The sequence below is a fragment of the Rattus norvegicus genome, chromosome 2 (genome assembly GCF_021556685.1).
Source record: "Rattus norvegicus strain SHRSP/BbbUtx chromosome 2, alternate assembly SHRSP_T2T, whole genome shotgun sequence".
In the NCBI taxonomy this organism is placed as follows: Eukaryota; Metazoa; Chordata; class Mammalia; order Rodentia; family Muridae; genus Rattus; species Rattus norvegicus.
Window position 1 is genome coordinate 55746029 of NC_141535.1, and position 18728 is coordinate 55764756.

At 40.7% G+C, this 18728-nt stretch overlaps 1 protein-coding gene across 2 annotated transcripts in view; it reads left to right on the plus strand.

The window, feature by feature from the left end:
• Mroh2b (maestro heat-like repeat family member 2B) overlaps positions 1–18728 on the plus strand; it is a 60088-nt gene that overhangs the window by 25199 nt on the left and 16161 nt on the right. For both annotated transcript variants that reach the window (XM_087626063.1, NM_001047908.2), the window contains 11 exon segments: positions 2148–2255; positions 2721–2873; positions 8666–8692; positions 9708–9827; positions 9939–10018; positions 12761–12896; positions 12984–13079; positions 13323–13412; positions 13739–13859; positions 15362–15459; positions 17202–17354. In XM_087626063.1, the coding sequence (XP_087482189.1) occupies positions 2148–2255; positions 2721–2873; positions 8666–8692; positions 9708–9827; positions 9939–10018; positions 12761–12896; positions 12984–13079; positions 13323–13412; positions 13739–13859; positions 15362–15459; positions 17202–17354 (1182 nt within the window).

The window sequence follows — 18728 nt, forward strand, 5'->3', positions numbered from 1 at the left end:
GCGAACCTAAGAGATACAGGAAAGTCCCTGTTAGAAATTGCTAATAGAAAACTCTGGTCATATCTTGTTATCATCTCTATCCCCAGAAATTCTGGGATGCTTACATTCCTTTCTCTCACAGTAAATAGGAGAAATCATAAGCTTCACTGAGGGTATGAGACTGCTCCTATGCCACTGCTCTCCCTTGTCAGCTCTCGTTACCAGCAATCTCTTTCTTTTCTTTTCTTTTCTTTTTCCAGAGCTGGGGACCGAACCCAGGGCCTTGCGCTTGCTAGGCAAGCACTCTACCACTGAACTAAATCCCCAACCCCGATTACCAGCAATCTCTTGTGGTGACGTTTCAAACACTGCTTCCCTACCATACTATCCCTTCCTAGCTATAGACCAGGAAGAAACGTAACTCTGTGTCTGGTGTAAGCATCCATTCAGGCTCTCATTCACGCTCTCAGAGTTTCACAAACTATGACTACGTTTGCCATGCCTCTCAGCTTTTCAGGTACCTCGTTTACTTTCCTTGAAATTAGTCAGTGTCCCATTCATCCCAGCCAGTTAGGGATGCCATGTAGGCGAGTTTCATGAAGGCACAGGACATGGTGAGACCCAGTCCTCTGTCTGTACATCTCCCAATCACAATTAGCAATTGAATAGCACTAGACTGCCAACCACAGTGCTATGTAACATGGGTTCCTCCAAGGTCAGACTGAGGAGAAAGGAACACTCAACACAGAGTCCACAGTTGAGCATGAACTTTACTGAGCCTTTTCAGATGGGAGGGCAACTTGAGGGAAATGGAGAAAGAAAACTAAACAAAAGAGATGCTTTGAGACATCTCTTTGGATTTGAGGGCCCCACCAAAGTTGAACCATAAAGCGTGCCCTTCTCCTGGCTTTCTCCTGAATTCTGGAGCAGCTCAGCATGGAGTAAACTAAAAATCCATTTGTCCAGGAACTGGCTGTTGGTGGACTGAAATGGCAGGTGAATTGACTAAGAGAAAGTACAGTGTCACGGGGCAAGCATAGTCTACAAGATCTGAAGGAAGGAATGTGTGTCTTAGGGTGGTGACTGAGACCACAAGCTGTCAGGAGGTGTGCCAACTGCCTGCCACTGATAGGGGCCTGTGTCTCCAAACTAAAAACAGTGCCAGAGTTGGCCAAATGAAATGGGATAGGAACCATGAAACAAACTGCCATCAATGAACCATGACAAGATTCTTGTCAAAATCACAAGAAAAATGTTATGGCGACTTCTACAGTGAGCAAGGTAGGAGGACCTGTATCATTAGAATATGATACCACCAGCCCTTTAAGAATTAAACCACCTCAGGTATGAGGTCAATTCAATAGAATATTGACTCTTCAAATTTTTTCAATAACTATTGTTGATAATAATGTATTACCTAGTTCAAAATGCCTAAAAATAATGGGTTTTAGGTGTTACACACACACACACACACATACACACACACACACACACACACACACACACACACACTCATGCAACTGTAGGTATGTAGGACAACAAATATGATATTCAGTGTGATTGAAACATCCCACAGTGTAGAATATGTATCAGAGCTCCACACTGTACCACTTAAATATATGTACTTCTTATCTGTCAACTGGGAACAAAAGTAAAAAAATCAATAAGTGGTGCTTCCAAATTCTTGAAGTTCACCAGTAGACTTCAGGATGCATGACCTTTATGCTCAGTCCCTCAGCTCTCTTCAGAGGGTTCAGGCCTTTGCAGTTACTTTGTGTTTGAAGCTCTCTCTTATAGGAATCAGAGCAACTCACTTTTTCACTAGTCCGGGCTCTGCTTCTGCTTGACTTTACTATGTTTTCACAAGAATCTCTACCTACCTTACTTATGCCACAGATTTTGCCAAGTCTTCACCAGCTACTGCCTCTGCCCTCTCTTGATCTCTGCAGCATTAGTTGTGCCCTGGTACATTATAGTGTTTCCCTGTTGCCTCAAAGCAGTCTAATGGCCGGCGAACTCCACAAGAATAGGGATATTGGGGCACTCCATTCAACACTGTATCCCCAGTGACCAGAAACTTTTCTGGCACATAGTGGTAAGCATTCAGTAAGTATTTACTGAAATGCATGATTACACTCAAAACAAAAATCTGTTCCTTTTGATTTTAGGGAACAACATCTATTTTAGGATTCTGCGCCGAGAACCACTTGGATATTGTTTTAAAAGTTCTTAAAACATTCCAAGATAAGGAGAAATTCTTTGTCAATCGATGTAAGGTAAAGGAATAATTTTCTCTGAAGCTCACAATTCCCTCAGGAGCAAACAATACTTATTTCTTCAATGAATAGCCCTCTTCCACACTATTCTTACCCCTTGTCCTCAATCCTTGGCCTTGACCTTGCAGGATGGCCAACTGTGTAACTAAGGAGTCTACTCCATTTTCTTGGGTGTTAGTACTTACCAAGAAAGCCTAAGTGTCCCCATATTTGTCCTACCACAGCTTCAATGATGTTTACCCTACTTCCCTGAAGGAGGGGTGGGTGGATATTAATTAACCAAAGCTTTATGGCCCCTATCAAAGTTCTTGTTAGCATTTGTGCAAACAAGACCATTTGTTTTGGAATCATTGTAATCTTTAAAGTCCAGTTATCTAACCCTTTTCATGGTCCACCAGGATTAAGACAAAAATATGTGAAAAAGATCCATTCACATGGTTTACATTTCTCTTCTATTGTCTTCAGAGTATTTTTTCTGGGAAAAAGAGCCTGACCAAGACTGACCTCATCTTGATCTATGGAGCTGTGGCCCTCCATGCCCCTAAGCAGCAACTTCTAGCCAGGCTTGATCAAGACATCATAGGTCAAATCCTGCTTCTCTATGGCCAGTGTTCTCAGGTAATCCCTGTCACAGAACTACCTCTATTTGCAGGCTGGGGCAGCGATACCTCACAGAGGCTCGGCTCCTATCACTCAGGCCAAAGGGATACAAACTAAACCAATAAATAAGATGTAGCATGTTAGAGAACACATATGAACAGAGATATTATTTTATGGAATAAGGCTGAGTCTCTGGGCACAACATGTCCTTTGTTTCTCCAGATGCCTTTCCAGGCCAGGTGTACCCATGGTGATCTCAACCTTCTTTGAATATAAACAACTACCACCACACCTAGGTCCTCTGGCTTATCACTTTCCTGGTATATTAATCTTCCAAGTATAACTCAGTGTCAGCTATTTAACCTCTCATTTGTCACCCATGACATTAAATAATGAGCACCATGTGTTTACTTTTAAGGTGACCAAATTGTGTCATTTAGCAACCTACTCAACCCGCCTCATCTTGTACCATTTCTTCCTCTGCACTCAGCCCAGGCACGCCAACCTCCTTGACTCTTTTCCATGCCACAGTGTGAGGCCAACCTCGGAGCCACCAAACTGAGTCCCAATTCATCTGATCCTTCTTTCTCCTGAGGCACTTTCTTTGCTTCAAGGATGGACTGCTTCATGCTTGTTACCACTTCAGAGCCTCTTTTCAAGCCGTGATCAAGCTGGCCCTCCCCTGAAGAGTCAGTCACCAAGGGGTTGAATTCAAAGTTTAGTTTTGCAGCATGGGTCTCCAGAAAGTTTGGTTAAGTAGGTCACAAAAGGAGTCTGAAAATCTGTAGACTTACAAGATTTGTGAGTGATTCTTATCCAAAAAGCAGCTGTGAGGAGATCTCCCTGATTGTTTCCACAGTTGCTTCTGCTTTCCACTGCAGGTCCTCTTGCTGTTAGGATCTGACGGAATTTTTGCATCACTGTGAACAAAATACTTCACAGAGAAGTAACTTAAGGGAGTGAAGTTTTAAGCTGGCTCATGGTTTCATAGAGCTCTCTCCATGGGTGCTCGAACCCCATATGCTTGGGTGGGCTATTATGGTAGCAGGAGTATGGGCTGAAGGTTCCCCATGGCACACAAGAAGGGTGGGGAGGAATAAGAAAAGGCCAAGAACAAGATACACCCTATCTCCTGGGCTCAGCCCCACCTCCTAACATTTCCAGAACCTCCCAAAATAGTATCATTATCTGAGACCAAGTTCAAAACGTGAGCCTGTGGGGACATTCTACATACAGACCATAACAGTACCCTGGGCCCATATTCCTATATACACGTGATAAGAATAGGTTCATAGGGAATTCACAGAATTTTAGATATCAGCACATGCCAGTAGAAGGGTGCAGAGCAGTAAGTCCCACACCTCAGTCCCCAGAGAATTATCAGACAAGCAGTTATTCAATAAGTCAGTTTTTAAGAATAGATGACAAAATCTAGATGTTTAACAAGTCCCTCATATTTCTAGGGAAATGTGTCCATGTTAGAAAGAACAAAGAGAATGGCACTCACTGATCTCAGATCTGTCTTCCAGGAGCTCACAGAAAGTAAGATTAACATCTTACCAGGCAGGGAATCAAAGAAAATGGCCAGGGTATGACAGAGCAGATAATCTAGGTCAGATCGTCGGTCTGATTGATCGTTGCCTCAGCTCTGGTTCTGCAAAAGGTCCTGAGGAAATTGTTAGCACTGACATCACTTAAGGAGAGCTATCTCATTCCTCTGAGGACAGACTATAGGTACAGCCTCACCATCACTGATAATCACACTCATTTCAAGGACAATCTGTCTGACAAGATTCACTGTCACTTAGGGATGACTTCAGTCTCCTACTGTAAAATGTTGACCAATCGGTCATGTCATTTCTAATATCCAATGTAACTTCTAAAGAGAATGAAAGAAGGGGGAAAAGTCCTAAAATAGAGCCAGAGAGGGGCAGCCTCGAATCAGTTATGCCAAGGACTGGGGCTCTCATTCATCAAGCCCTGATTCTGTTGCCCTTCAAATCTAATAAGCAACAGTAAGGATTTTTTTAATTATAAAATTTCTTGTGATACATCTTTTAGTCATCTATTGAAGCAACAGTACAAAAATAGAAGATTAGAGAAAATTGAAATGGATATGAATGTATTTTCAGAGTAAGAAATTCTGATAAAAAATAATATATGGGAAAATGAAACAAAGAAAAGGCAGAATACTTGTAGGGAAATGTGGCCATGATATTATTCTAAAAATAACTATTGTAGATACTTTTTAAAAAACAAAGCTAGAAACCTAATTTTTTATATAAAAATAAAGTCAGGTGTGTTAATGTGTGCTTATAATCATGGTACTTGGGAAGCTGAGGGACGGGGAAGATGAAGAGTTTGAACATGTAAGAAAAATCAATAAAATATCAGCAAAGAGAATTTAAGGCCACTTTAAATAAATTGCATACCAAACCAAGTTTATTTCATCCAGAAAGGCAGGGGTGGTTCAGCATACATAAAAAATGGCAATGTACCATATTATTGGACTCAAGGGCAAAAATGACACTATTGCCTCAATAGGTAAAACTTTGACAAGATTCCATCTTCCTTCATGACAAAATCTTAAAAGAAACCAAGAAGTGGAATAATACATCTCAACATAATAAAGGCGATACCTGATAAAGTTGTAGCCAACATTATACTAAATGAGAAAAACCTGAAAGCATGTCCTCTGTATCAAGAATAAGACAAGGGTGTTCATTCGTCTCTTAATATAGTAACTCAATCTTAACTAGAACAGTAAAACAAGAAAAAAATAAAAGAGAAGGAAAGAGGAGAAGAAACCGAAAGATTCCTATTCACAGACAACATAATCGGATACTTTAAAGGCCCTAAAACTCCACCAGAAAATTTTCAGGGCTGATAAACAATTTCAACAAAAGATCAGAACACAAAATCAATATACAATAATCATTAGCTTTTCTATACACCAATAACAAACTTGTCAAGAAATAAATCAAGAAAAAATACTATTTGCTATCAGTTCAGAAGGAAAGAAATTTCAAAAATAACCACAATCAAGGACACAAATGACCTCTGTAGTGAAAGCTTTAAGACACTGCAGGAATTTTAGAAGACATAGAAAATAGAAAGGTATGGCATGCTCATAAATTGGCAGAATTCACATTGTAAAAATGTCTATATCATGGGAATTGACCCATAGATTTAAAAGCATCTCCATTCAAAATTCAATCTTATTTTTCATAACAATAGAAAACCATCTGTGGAATGAAAATGGCCCCCATAGGCGCATAAGGAATGTCAGTGTTAGGACCTGTGGCCTTATTGAAGGAGGTGTTTCACTGGGTGGTGGGCTTTGAGGTTTCAGTTGCTCAAGCCAGCCCAGTGTCACTCTCTCTTCCTGCTGCCTGCGGATCTTGATGTAGAATTCTCAGCTACTCTCCAGCACCATGTCTCCATGCCTGCTTTCATGCTTCCCTCCATGATGGCAATGTACTAAACCTCTGATCTGTAAGTTAGCCCCAGTTAAATGTTTTCCTTTATAAGAGTTGCCATGGTCATGGTGTCTCTTCACAGCAATGAAACCTTGACTGAGACACCATCCTAAAATTAATATGCAGCCAAGAGAAGCCCAAATACCCAGAAGTCTTTTAAGTGTCACAATAGGTGATCTCAAATTATACTAAAGAGCCATAGTAACACAAACAGTATGGTGCCAGTTCAAAACAGGCATATAAGGCCAATGGGGGAAAGCTCTAGTAGCAATAGTTGTCTAGTCTTTGACAAGTGGGTCAAAAGCAATGACTGGGAAGGGGAAGTCTCTTCCATAATCAGTGTTTATAAAACAGGATAAATATATGAAAGAATGGAAATAAATCTAAATCTCTTACTCTGTACACACACACATTTTTTTTCAAAATCATAGACAACATGAAACTATGAGATTTCTTGAGCAACTCTTGAAGGTACAGAAGGTACAGAGGCAGGGACTTTATTAAAAGGACATCAAAGTACAGAAAATAAACCCAAGAACTGACAGTGGGATTGTCAGTGAGAACTTTAGCACAGAAAAGGAAGCCATCACCTGCATTGGGAAAGCCCACAGAGTAGTACAAACTGTCTGCCAACTGCACATCTGGTAGGGAGTTAGTATGTAGACTTTACAGCACATGCAAAAGTCAAATACTAAGGCTAAATCAGTACATTGGCTAATGAATTGAACAGGCAATTCTCACACAAATGGCCAATGAATATTTTTCAGCTTCTTAGTCACAGGGAAAACATTCATGTTAAAACCACTTTAAGAGGGGTTGGGGATTTAGCTCAGTGGTAGAGCGCTTGCCTAGCAAGTGCAAGGCCCTGGGTTCGGTCCCCAGCTCAAAAAAAAAAAAAAAAAAACAAAAAAAAAAAACCACTTTAAGATTCTATCTCAATCCCCACCCTAGGTCAATTGCTCTAGTCAAGAAAAGCAATAACAGCAAATGATGGTGAGGATGTGAGGAAGGAGAAAAACCTAGGAACTTCTGGTGACCAGGACATGTCTCCTGGTGTAGCCACTATGGAAAAATAATACAGGGGTTCCTCACAAAACCAAAATTGGGACTACTATATGACCCAGCTGCAGAGCCCCTGAGTATATACTAAAGGGACTCTTAAGTGGAGCACAGAGATATCTGTGCATTCGTGTTTATTGCAGCACTAGTCAAAATAACCAAAATGTAGAATCAGTACGCACGTCCATCAATGGACTAAAGGGAAATGTGATGTCTGTCTGCAATGGAATTTTGTTCAACCAAAACAAAGAATGAAATTGCTACAGTTTTTAGGAAAAATGGATGAAACTAGAAATTATTGTTAAGCAAAATAAGCTAGAAAAACAAATGTTGCATTTTCTAGCATTATATATATAAATGTTTTTATATACGTATATTATATATATGTTTGAATTTATTTGTATACATATAGTCATAGAAGTAAAAGGGAATTGTGATTTTTAAAAGAAGAAGCGTGTGTTTAAAGGCAGGATGAAGAGTGCTCAGCAGAAGTAACTGGATACATGTATCATGAAAGCAGAAGGGAGAACCAGCTAGCGGCAAGGGGAGGGGGTGGGGGAGGCAGTGGGGTAAGAAGTTAGAAGGAAGTATAATGGTTTACATACATGAAAACATAAAATATCACAATAAAAACCATTTCTTTTTATGCCAGAGAAAAAAAACAGAAGAAAGGAGAAATTGAGATCACCCTGGGCTGCATAGCAAAACCACACCTCAAATAAATAAATAATACATCCTAAAACACAAAATACAATTAATTAAACTTCGAGTATACATTTTTTTAATTACACTTCGCCTGGAAACACCTGAATTCAGTAGTAATGCTAGTTATGAGATGCTGGAGGGACGGTCATCTCAAGGCCAGTGGCCAGCTGCAGCCCAGGATTCAGGCAGAGTGGCTCACAGCACAGAGTAAACAAGCTGACAGGCAGCCGTGTGAGCTTACATTTGTACGCTGCACATTCTGACAGGGCTTGGGTTAGCTGCACACCTTTCCCACATAAAGCAACAGACAATGGCACATGCTAAAAGTATCCCTAACACATACCTTTTCCTCCAGGAACATTATTACCTTTCTTCCTGCCAAATTTAGAGCCTTTTTCTCCTGAAAACCCATCTTTACCCTTCTTGCTGTTGCTGTTCCTATGGTACCTGCCAGTGGGACAAGACTCCTGTTGGGGCTGTGCTTCAGCAGAAGGGCTGTGTCTTTAGGGGTTGGAGGTGTCTGCGATTGTTGCTAACTCCATATCTGCTTTTTCTTTAATTTTTCAGGTTCTGGGCATGTCTGTCATAAATAAGGTAGGAGACGACAGATAGATAGATAGATAGATAGATAGATAGATAGATAGATAGATAGATAGATAGATAGATAGATGGATGGATGGATGGATGGATGGATGGATGGATGGATGGATGGATGGATGGATGGGTGGGTGGGTGGGTGGGTGGGTGGGTGGGTGGATGGATGGATGGATAGATAGATAGATACATAGATACTTAGATACATAGATACATAGATACATAGATAGATACATAGATACATAGATAGATACATAGATACATAGATAGACAGACATAGATGAGAAAGAAAGAAAGAAAGAAAGAAAGAAGGAAAGAAAGAAAGAAAGGAAGAAAGGAAGAAAGAAAGAAAGAGAAAGGAAGGAAGGAAGAAAGAGAGAGAAAGAAAGAAAGAAAGGAAGAAAGAAAGAGAGAGAGAGAGAAAGAAAGAAATGCCTTGAGCACACTTCTCCCTGGGAAGCATGTCAAGTGTAGATGACCTCTTGATCTGATTTTTCTGAGAAGATCTGGACATGCAACTCACTAACCCAATCTGAAGCCACGCCCACTAAGCCTAACTTAAGAACAAAAGCTATATTAAGGCTCCATGCAGTTTAGAAGTAGAAACCATTGCAGGTCAGGAATACCTTCCCTCAAGAGGATCATGATATCAAGTTAGTAAGTCATAAACAGCAAATTCTTAATGAAACAAAGTAAACAATACTGTGCACATAACAATAGTAATATTAAATATTTATTTCAGTGTCTCCTAAATTTTGTTTGTGCAAGTGAGCCTTACTTTATTTTCTTCTGTGGTTTATGGCTAGAAAAAAAAGTTTGAACAGCACCACTCTAGAGAAACTCCAATGTATGTGGGAAGAGATTGACCTTCATATCCTAACTTTCCTGCCATTCAGACCCTAGGTGAAGAGTGGAGATGGAAAAGGGAGCAAATATGACACCTGAGGGTCACATGTTTGTAGACCCAGGCCTGGTGCCTAAGACCTTGACTTTGACTGGGGCTCATTTGCTTCAGGACATGGATCTGCAAATGAGTTTCACAAGAAGTATCACTGAGGTTGGCATAGCTGTCCAAGACGCTGAAGACCAGAAGTTTCAGTTCACCTACAAAAAGATGTTGATCGGTTTCATGCTGGTGCGTGCACAAGAAGGAAAGGGGGGGTCCCCAAGTGTTCCATCCAAGGCAAAGACCCAAGCCTTTTTTAAATACTTTGCCTCATTTTGTGTGTGTGTGTATGTATTACAGGACTTGATAAAGGATGAACCCCTGAATACCTTAGCCAGTCCTATTCGGTGGAAAGTCTTAATTGCCATCAGATACCTAAGGTAGAAGAAATCTTTGGTGTTCTTAGTGTGAGTATGGGTGTATCTTATGTATGCACATGCCTGTGTATGTGCATGTGCCAAAGGTGGACATGGAAGGTCTTCCACGGTTGCACTCCAGCCCACTTTTAAACCACATCTCTCACTGAACCTGGACTTCACAGTTTCTGCTAGGCTGGCTGTCCAGTGGCACCCTTTGTCTGCTCTCCAGAACACTATATCTGTCTCTGCCCACCCCAGCACCGGTGCACATTTTTAAAGTCATACTAAGTTATTCTCCCCACTACAGTTAAAGAATTATACTGTTTTACAATTTGAAAAGTAGAGAAAAGTTAACAAAGCTCACCCATAATGCCCTTGTTGATGTATTTGACAACATCACTTGAGCCCTTATCTCTGGTCCTCACTTTCTTCAAAGACCTGAGATCCTGCTTGCATAAGACCTTTTATCCTAATTTTCCTCACTCCCTGTTATGAATTCTCATGCTATTATCGATCCATCAAAGATGCCATTTTTATTTATTTGTATTTATTTATTTGTATAACAGTTATATAAAAAGATATTTAAGATCTGTAATCATTAAGGTAATGAAAATCAAAACCTGTTTGATTGTTGTTACCTCAAAAGAAACAAGAGTTGGTGGGGATGGAAAAAAAAGAATCCTTGGGCATGCATGTTGGTACATTGTGGGAAACAATATGGAAGTTTTGACAGAAACAGGATTACCATGCAGCCCTTCAGTCCCTATTGTGGGTGGACACACAAGGATCATGAAATGTCTTGTAAACATCTAACACCAGTGTTCATTGTGCAGACTCTCATAAAAGCAACCGAAGTATCCACAAATAAATAAGGATATAAAAGATTGTAGGAAACATATACATGATAGAATATTCCTTGGCCTTAAAATTAGAATACCTTATCCTTTCTAACAACATGGGTTCCCCTAGAGAACATTATGCCAAATAAACCAATCCAGACATGGAAAGAAAAACTGCTTTTGGTTCTCCCTTGTATGGAAAATCTAAAGAAAAAGTCTAATACAAAAGAAATGGACAGTTAAACACTGGTACTAAATGCAGGGCCAAGGAGAATAAGGAAATGTCAAAGAATGTAGAGTAGCATTCTGTACAATGAGTAAGTCTGAAGACAACATACAATACAGCAGCTGTGCTCCCAAAGGGCATATAATTCAAGATTTCAGCTGCATGAGTAAATTACAGCTGATCTCCCTACAGCCAGATAGGAGGAGGCTATGTGACTATTACATGAGTTAAGTTATTTCTCTTATATGGTAGATATATATATATTAAAATTTATACAATTATGATATATAATTGTAAATAAATAACATAATATATCATACATTATGCTTCTAAAATGCACACCATAAGTGTATCCAAAGAAAATAAAAGATCATCCTTTTCCCCCATGTTGAACGGTCTTGGCATCCTCATCAAAAATCAATCAATATATCATTTGAGGGTTTATTTATAGGCTCTCTAGTCTGTCGCAGGAATCCATGAGTCTGCCTATATTCTTCCACTGCACTATTTTGATTACTCTGACATTGCAACAAGCTGTCAAGCCAGGAAGAGCTGGGTAGAATTAGTACATTGACTACATTGGTAGAGTGCATAAAGAGCATGCACAAAGACTTCCCAGCACTTAACAAAAAAATCTTAATGCATGTTTTCATGTTTCGTTTTTATCTACCTAGTGCATTATCATTTCATCGTGTATTTTTAACCTATATTTTACATCATTTCAGTATTTTTTATCTATATTTTTCTCTCACTCAAAATTCTTAAAATTCAGTATGTACCACACTCACGTGACACCTCAATCCCCATTAACAACTCAATGACCAATGGCGACACTCAGTTTGTATAGAACTAGACTAGCCTCTGGGCACACAGGAAAAAGTATTGATTGTATAGGGCCAAAGCTGAGAAAAACAAAACCTGAAAACTGGGAGAAAGAAAACCAGGGGATGCTGGAAAAGTTATGTGTCCGTCATGGTCTCTCTTCCACCTGTGTGTGCCCATCAAAATCTGTTCAAGTGAAGACCCATGGATAGATGCAGTTCGTTGTACAGGAGTTTTACACTAGCATGCTTATTTTATGAAAATTGTCAGACAGTGGCAATGGTAAGATGGTAGTCATCCCAGCTTAGCATGGTTCACAGTCCGCTCAGAGTACCTTTCTCCCATTCTTCTAACAGCATCTTCATTTTTAATTTATCTTCCTAGTTTGGAAGCTCTTAAGTGGACTTTCTTATCCTGATTTACAAAATATTAAAGAACGGGCTTTTTATGTTGAACTAACATTTGCGTCTTCCCAAGTCACGTCAAGTTTTGTTCTGATAGCTATATTATAGTAAATGTTTGGATGGAAGGAAGGAAGGAGGAAGGTGGGACGAAGAAAGGGAATTTTTGCTTTTTTTTTTTTTAAACTGGAAAGGCTCTTTGCTTTTTACTGGAAATGCCCACAATAAGAATTTATCAATCGTGATTTTAACAGATATTAACAGTGTTTTAATGGTGCTTAACATCTTCCCAATATCCCAAGAGCAGTGGAGCTCCTTCATTTGTCCTACTAATCCCACCTCCCTCAATATCTCAAACATGTTTCAGAAAGTGTGACATGTTTGTCATCTGCTCAGCTACTGTACACAGATTTCGACACTCTCCTGGCTGGTTTGTTTGTATTATACCCATTGCTCCACATCGTTCTCATTTCAGCAAACTGAAACCTCCGCTCTCACTAAACGACCACCTGAACATTCTTGAAGAGAATATTCGGAGGCTGCTGCCCCTTCCACCTCTGGCAAAACTCAAAAGTGAGGGCGAAACAGACAAGGACAAGGAACACATTAAAGTACGTGACTGGGACCTGAGAAGAAAGAAAAACTCCCGTGGGAATTTTCCACTGCAGCCTGAGACTAACAGTCACTCTTGATTTCAGTTTCTCTACGAACGATCTATGGATGCTCTAGGGAAACTTCTAAGGTCCATGATATGGGATGACATTGATGCACAGAACTGTGAAGAAATGTTTAACGTGAGTCGGGGCACCACTCACATTGACTGCCCAACTCCCCGACCTGTCTGCAGGTTAGACACAGTAACGAGAACCACCCACGCAGCATGCTCTGTTTACCCCACCTCGTAGTTTCCTTAGTTTAGGTGCAGGTGGACACCCAGATATAGAAGAAGCAGAGAAGGGGTGGAAATTGAGGGAGATGGGAAGAAAAATCAAATGCAAATGAATACTAAGCAAAGACATTCCTTCTTTGTCCAACAGCTTCTTCGGATGTGGCTTGTTTCCCAGAAAGAGTGGGAGAGAGAGAGAGCGTTCCAAGTCACCTCGAAAATCCTAACGAAAGATGTTGAGGCAAGTACTCCTTTAAGCAGAGAGGGCATTGCTAGTGAACCGTAGGGTGGGGACGTCTGAGACTCTTGTCTGGCGGATCTCAGGTCCCAGATTGAAGGGGTATGGCAAAGGCATGGGTGGCGTCTCGCAACTCCAGAGCTGAGCAAGCGCTGTGGCTACTTTGGGCAAATGCTCACTCAGTCTTCCGCAGTCCCTAAGAAATCAGGTACCTTTTACGTGTTCGAGATTGAATTTTATCCGAAGAGTCTGCAGAGGGAAAAGAATGGACTTAACCCTGTTGTACCTTCAAAGTCACCCCTCACCAGGGTGCCTCCTTTATTCTCCAGGCACCACAGAATTTCAGAATCGGGTCAATCCTTGGGCTTCTGGCTCCGCACTCCTGTGACACCCTGGCCACCATCCGGCAGGCAGCTACTAGCTCCATCATTGGTCTGCTCTGTGCAAAAGGTGAGGGAAAGGTACAGAACACACAAGGAAAGAAAACACTTTGTTCCTTAGCTTGTACTCCTTCTGGAACGAATCATTCTTTCAGGAATTACCTCCTGCCTGTCCAGACTCATAGGCACACATCTCATACACACATAAACACACACTCGTACACACACAGAAACATACACACACAGACACAGATACAGAAACCTCATACACACATTCTCATACACACAGACACAGATAGACACACAGACACACAGATACACACAAAAGCAAAGAAAAAGATAGGAAGTAAGGGAGGGAAGGAGGGAGGAAGGGAGGGAGGGAAGGAGGGAAGGAGGGAGAGAGGGAGGGAAGGAAGGGGAGGAAGGGATGGAGGGGGGAGGGAGGGAGGGAGGAAGCTAGACAGTCATGTCAGATAGGCACATGTTCAAATTCAGACAGCAATATCATTAGTAATTAATTAACATCACCATTTTGCTTTATCTAGCAACATAGAGGCAGGAAAAAGCATGTGTACTATTAAATATCAGCCAGGTACAAGTAACTAGTGTAACAATTAAGTGCCCATGAATACCCAATACATTTTAAGACAGGAAATTAGATATTGAGAAATAGATCAGTACTTACACCACTAAAAATCATAAAGTAGGGTTTTGTGATTAGGTGTATTTGATTCTTTGTGGATTTTTTTCATGAAAAGGAAAGGAAAAACAAAAATGAACGATGTCTCGCCACAGTGTAGCCTCGCCTGTATTGTAATTTACTCACTTTGGAGATCAGACTGACCTGGAACTCACAGTGTTCCATGTGCCTCCCCCTTTGGGCGGTGGGATTAAGGGTATGCGCCACCATGGCTTTAATCCAACTGATTCTAAGTCCATGTCTGTTCCATGGGGCTAGGCTGTCTCCCATAAAACGACCCAAAGTTCAGTTTCTACAGTTAATATGCATTCACATGACAAGCAAGAAGTCATTACTGTTCAGGTCTATTAATAAAGTCTTACCAATAACGAATTATACAGCCTCAGATGGATTTTATATTAAAATTGTTTCTCTTTAACTTTCCTCAAGGTAACTAACTCACCACAAAATGAAACTTCAATAAGAACAGTAATAATAGAAGTTATTTAGGCCCTGGCATTGGTGGCAGACAAACACGGGTTCAAAGTCAGGCAACCCTATCTTTAGTAACTGTGTGACCTCAGGCAAATGACTTCACACCTCTCTGTCAGAGCTGTGAAAAACAGAAAACCTGCAAAAACAGAAACAGGGTCTGAGAACATAGCTCTGATAACCTCTATGGGTAGACATTGAGATCATCAGGTGCTGAGTAGCACAGAGCTACCTGTGGAAACTTTTCCTTTACCGTCGGTCAGTAGCTCACCAGGCAGCCTTTTCCATTTTTAGTGAAAAAGCATCCAAGAGTCAAATCACTGTCACCTCAAAAGATAGCCAGACTTTTCAACTCCATTTGGATTTTTAAAACCCTGTCTTTCTCCCGTTGCTAACCATAGGCATTTGCCAGGAGGCAGACAGACTACAAGGCTTGCAGGAAGGGCTGGACTCTCAGGATGAACAGGTCCAGATCAGGATATCCTCCAAAATCGCTAAGGTAATAATTGTGAAAGACTGGCCCCATAAATGACAGAAATCAGCCATTTCTGCCTTAATTTCCAAATGAGTAAGATGGGCCGCCCTGGTATGAAGACAGCAAGGCAGTGATTTAGCTGTTCAAACAAGCCTTTTGGAGAGACCTTCTGTTCTGTCCATTACTAAGTTGACTAACTTTGAGGACATGTTCCAAGTCCTTGGCTGTGATTAACGAGGCCATATGGGAAACATTCTGAAGCAAGTGGCCTCCGAAAGGGGGGGGCCTGTAGTAGAACAGACAGAGAAAGTGTTTTCCAGCCAATCAGATGCACCCTCTGTACACTGCCTAAAGTATTCTCGTCTTCTTCTTCAGGCAATGAAAGATTGCAGCTTATTTCTTAGTTACTGTGAGGATTGATCGTTCAATTCTTTTATTCAATCCTGGCTTCATTCACTTACCATCTCCTGAACGCACAGCATTTGTGAAGATCAACTCTAGGCTCTAATTAAAGAAAAATCAAAGTTATATTTGCATCCTAATCAAGGAAGTCTGAAAAATAAATAAAACATCAACTAATAATAATCGAATAATTGAACAAAAGAAAACCAAGTAAGGGAATAAGGAATAGATTAGAGATGACTGCCTAGAGGGAAAGAGAGTCCAGTAAAGTCACAAGGCACAACAGCATGTGCACAGAGTGGAGGAGAGTGTCCCGACAGGGTGCATTTGTAGTGGAGGGTCTAAAAGATCTGAAGGGTTGGTGGCCCCTATCGAGAGAGAGGGGTATGTGGGAAAGTAAGAACCAAATTACCAAAGTCACTTTGAAAGAAACTACAAGAATCCAGCTGTTAGGAGAGATAACTTGGACCAAGGTGGCGACAGTGGCAGAGAGAAGAAGAAACTGATGTAGATGGGGAAGAGGTGTTAGCCAAGGGCATATCACAGACGCCTGAGCAGTTTCTTTTGGAACTGTACAACTCACAAACTGGCCTTCATTAGCAACTATTCATGAAAAAAAACAGTTCATTATCTTCTCAATGAAACATCATTAGACCACTCAACATGGAGGGGGGAGATGGTTGTGTGTAGGAATGTTGTCATGTCAATAAAGTACACACAACTCAAGATAGTTAAAGGCCCAAGAGGATGTCTCTGGGAACTCATTTAACCTGCAAACTTCCACCTGGCTGCCTACCCTCAGTTATGAGCTTTATATTCAGACATGAATGTTCACATCCACACACTGCTATCAATCAACAATCTGAACTCTCATACCTAGACACCAAAATTGCAGTTTTTATTTCCTTGACCTTATTGACTGATCTTAATATAATGAAGAATGGGATTACTGCCAGCCACTTGGTTATTCATCATGGTTCTCAATATATGTGACAACTTCAGCTGCACTTGAAACATATATTTTATATATATATATATATATATATATATATATATATTCATCTGTTTTCCCTTCTGCAATATGCTATAACTTTAGATTTGGATTTAGAGAAGAAATTGCCACAGCAGGCTTGAGAATCAATATGTATAAAATGATAAAAGAGGCCAGGTAGCGTTTGCTTAGAGACAGAGAGTCAAGTGAGGTCTTATTTTCTCAGGTCTCTGTGGTTTCAGTCATATGCTGACCATTTAGAAAACACAGTCAGTGGTTTTCTGTTCTCCTAAAACATACCCCAGTCACAGGTTTAGGTATTTAGATCTAGGGTAAGGTATATGTGATAATGTATTTGTGGCTATATCCTCAGATTGTCTGCAAATTCATCCCCAATGAAGACATTCAGGCATTCTTGGAGGAAACACTGGATGGCCTAGAAACTCTCAACCCCATGTGCACAAGGGCTTGTGGCATATGGATGATAGCGGCCCTGAAGGAGCATGGCGCTTTGCTGGAAGATCAGGTGAACTGACAACCAGTCATGTAACAGAGCAGGATTGTAGCACCTCTGAAATGCCGAGTCATTTCCATTCTGTTCCCCCTCTAATCATAGAGTCTAATGGGAAGCAGGCAAGAGCACTGGGGGGAGGCTGAGGGGGGACTCAACAGATTTCCAACCTGTACATAAACATGGTTGGATGGTCTAGCTAAATCTTGGATTACACTTTCAAAACACAATAATGCTTGGGAGATGAAGACAGAAGATTCAGAAGTTCAAGGCCATCATTAGCTACATATGAACACACACACACATACACATACGAACACACACACACATATGAACACACACACACATACACATACGAACACACACACACACATACAAACACACACACACATACGAACACACACACACATACGAACACACACACATATGAACACACACAATGAACACACACACACATACGAACACACATACGAACACACACACATATACACACACACACATACGAACACACACACACATATGAACACACACACACATACGAACACACACACACATACACACACACATACGAACACACACACACATACACACACACATACGAACACACACACACACGAACACATACACATACGAACACACACACACACACACACACACACACACACACACACACACACTTGAAATAGGCCCTACTCTATCTGGAAAAAGAGAAAAGCTCTATCCTTGAGAAATTAGATTAATAGATTCGGGTTGAGAATGGATAGGTGGATACGTCTAAGATTGTCACCAAGCCCTGGGAGGGTCTCCATTCACTGCTGTTCCTCATATTGCTCTTTTCACACCTCATGAGAGTGTATTATCTAGTAAGCAAGACTGTCAGTGGGTTGAGGAAAGTGTTCTGTCCTGTGTCACAGCGGGGAACTTAAGCAAAAGAACAGAATTTAAATGCGGGAGCCCCTGCTAAGTGCCCCAAATGGAAACACTCTATCCTGACTCCTCAAGTCAAACACAGAACACACACTACTCCAAGATTAAGAGCAAGAAAACTGAACCGAATGGGAGCATCTCAGAAGGAAAGAGGTTCTAATTCCCATACCCCTTTGTCAAAATTCCCAACTACACAGCTCTGAGTAAGGTTTACTAGAAACTATTCCTGTCCAACTTATAATCCAGTAATTTTTTTCAAAAAACATGGCAAACTATGTGTTAGGCATGAGGCTAAATTATGGTTGATAAATATATGATAGTTATGTGTTCATGTGTGATTGGCATAAGTGTTTGGTTCACAGAATGTGGTAAATATTTTGAAAAGGATAGTAAACCCTCCCCAATTATCATTAAACTGGGACTTTGAGATAATCATTGTAAGGGATACTTGTAATACTTTCT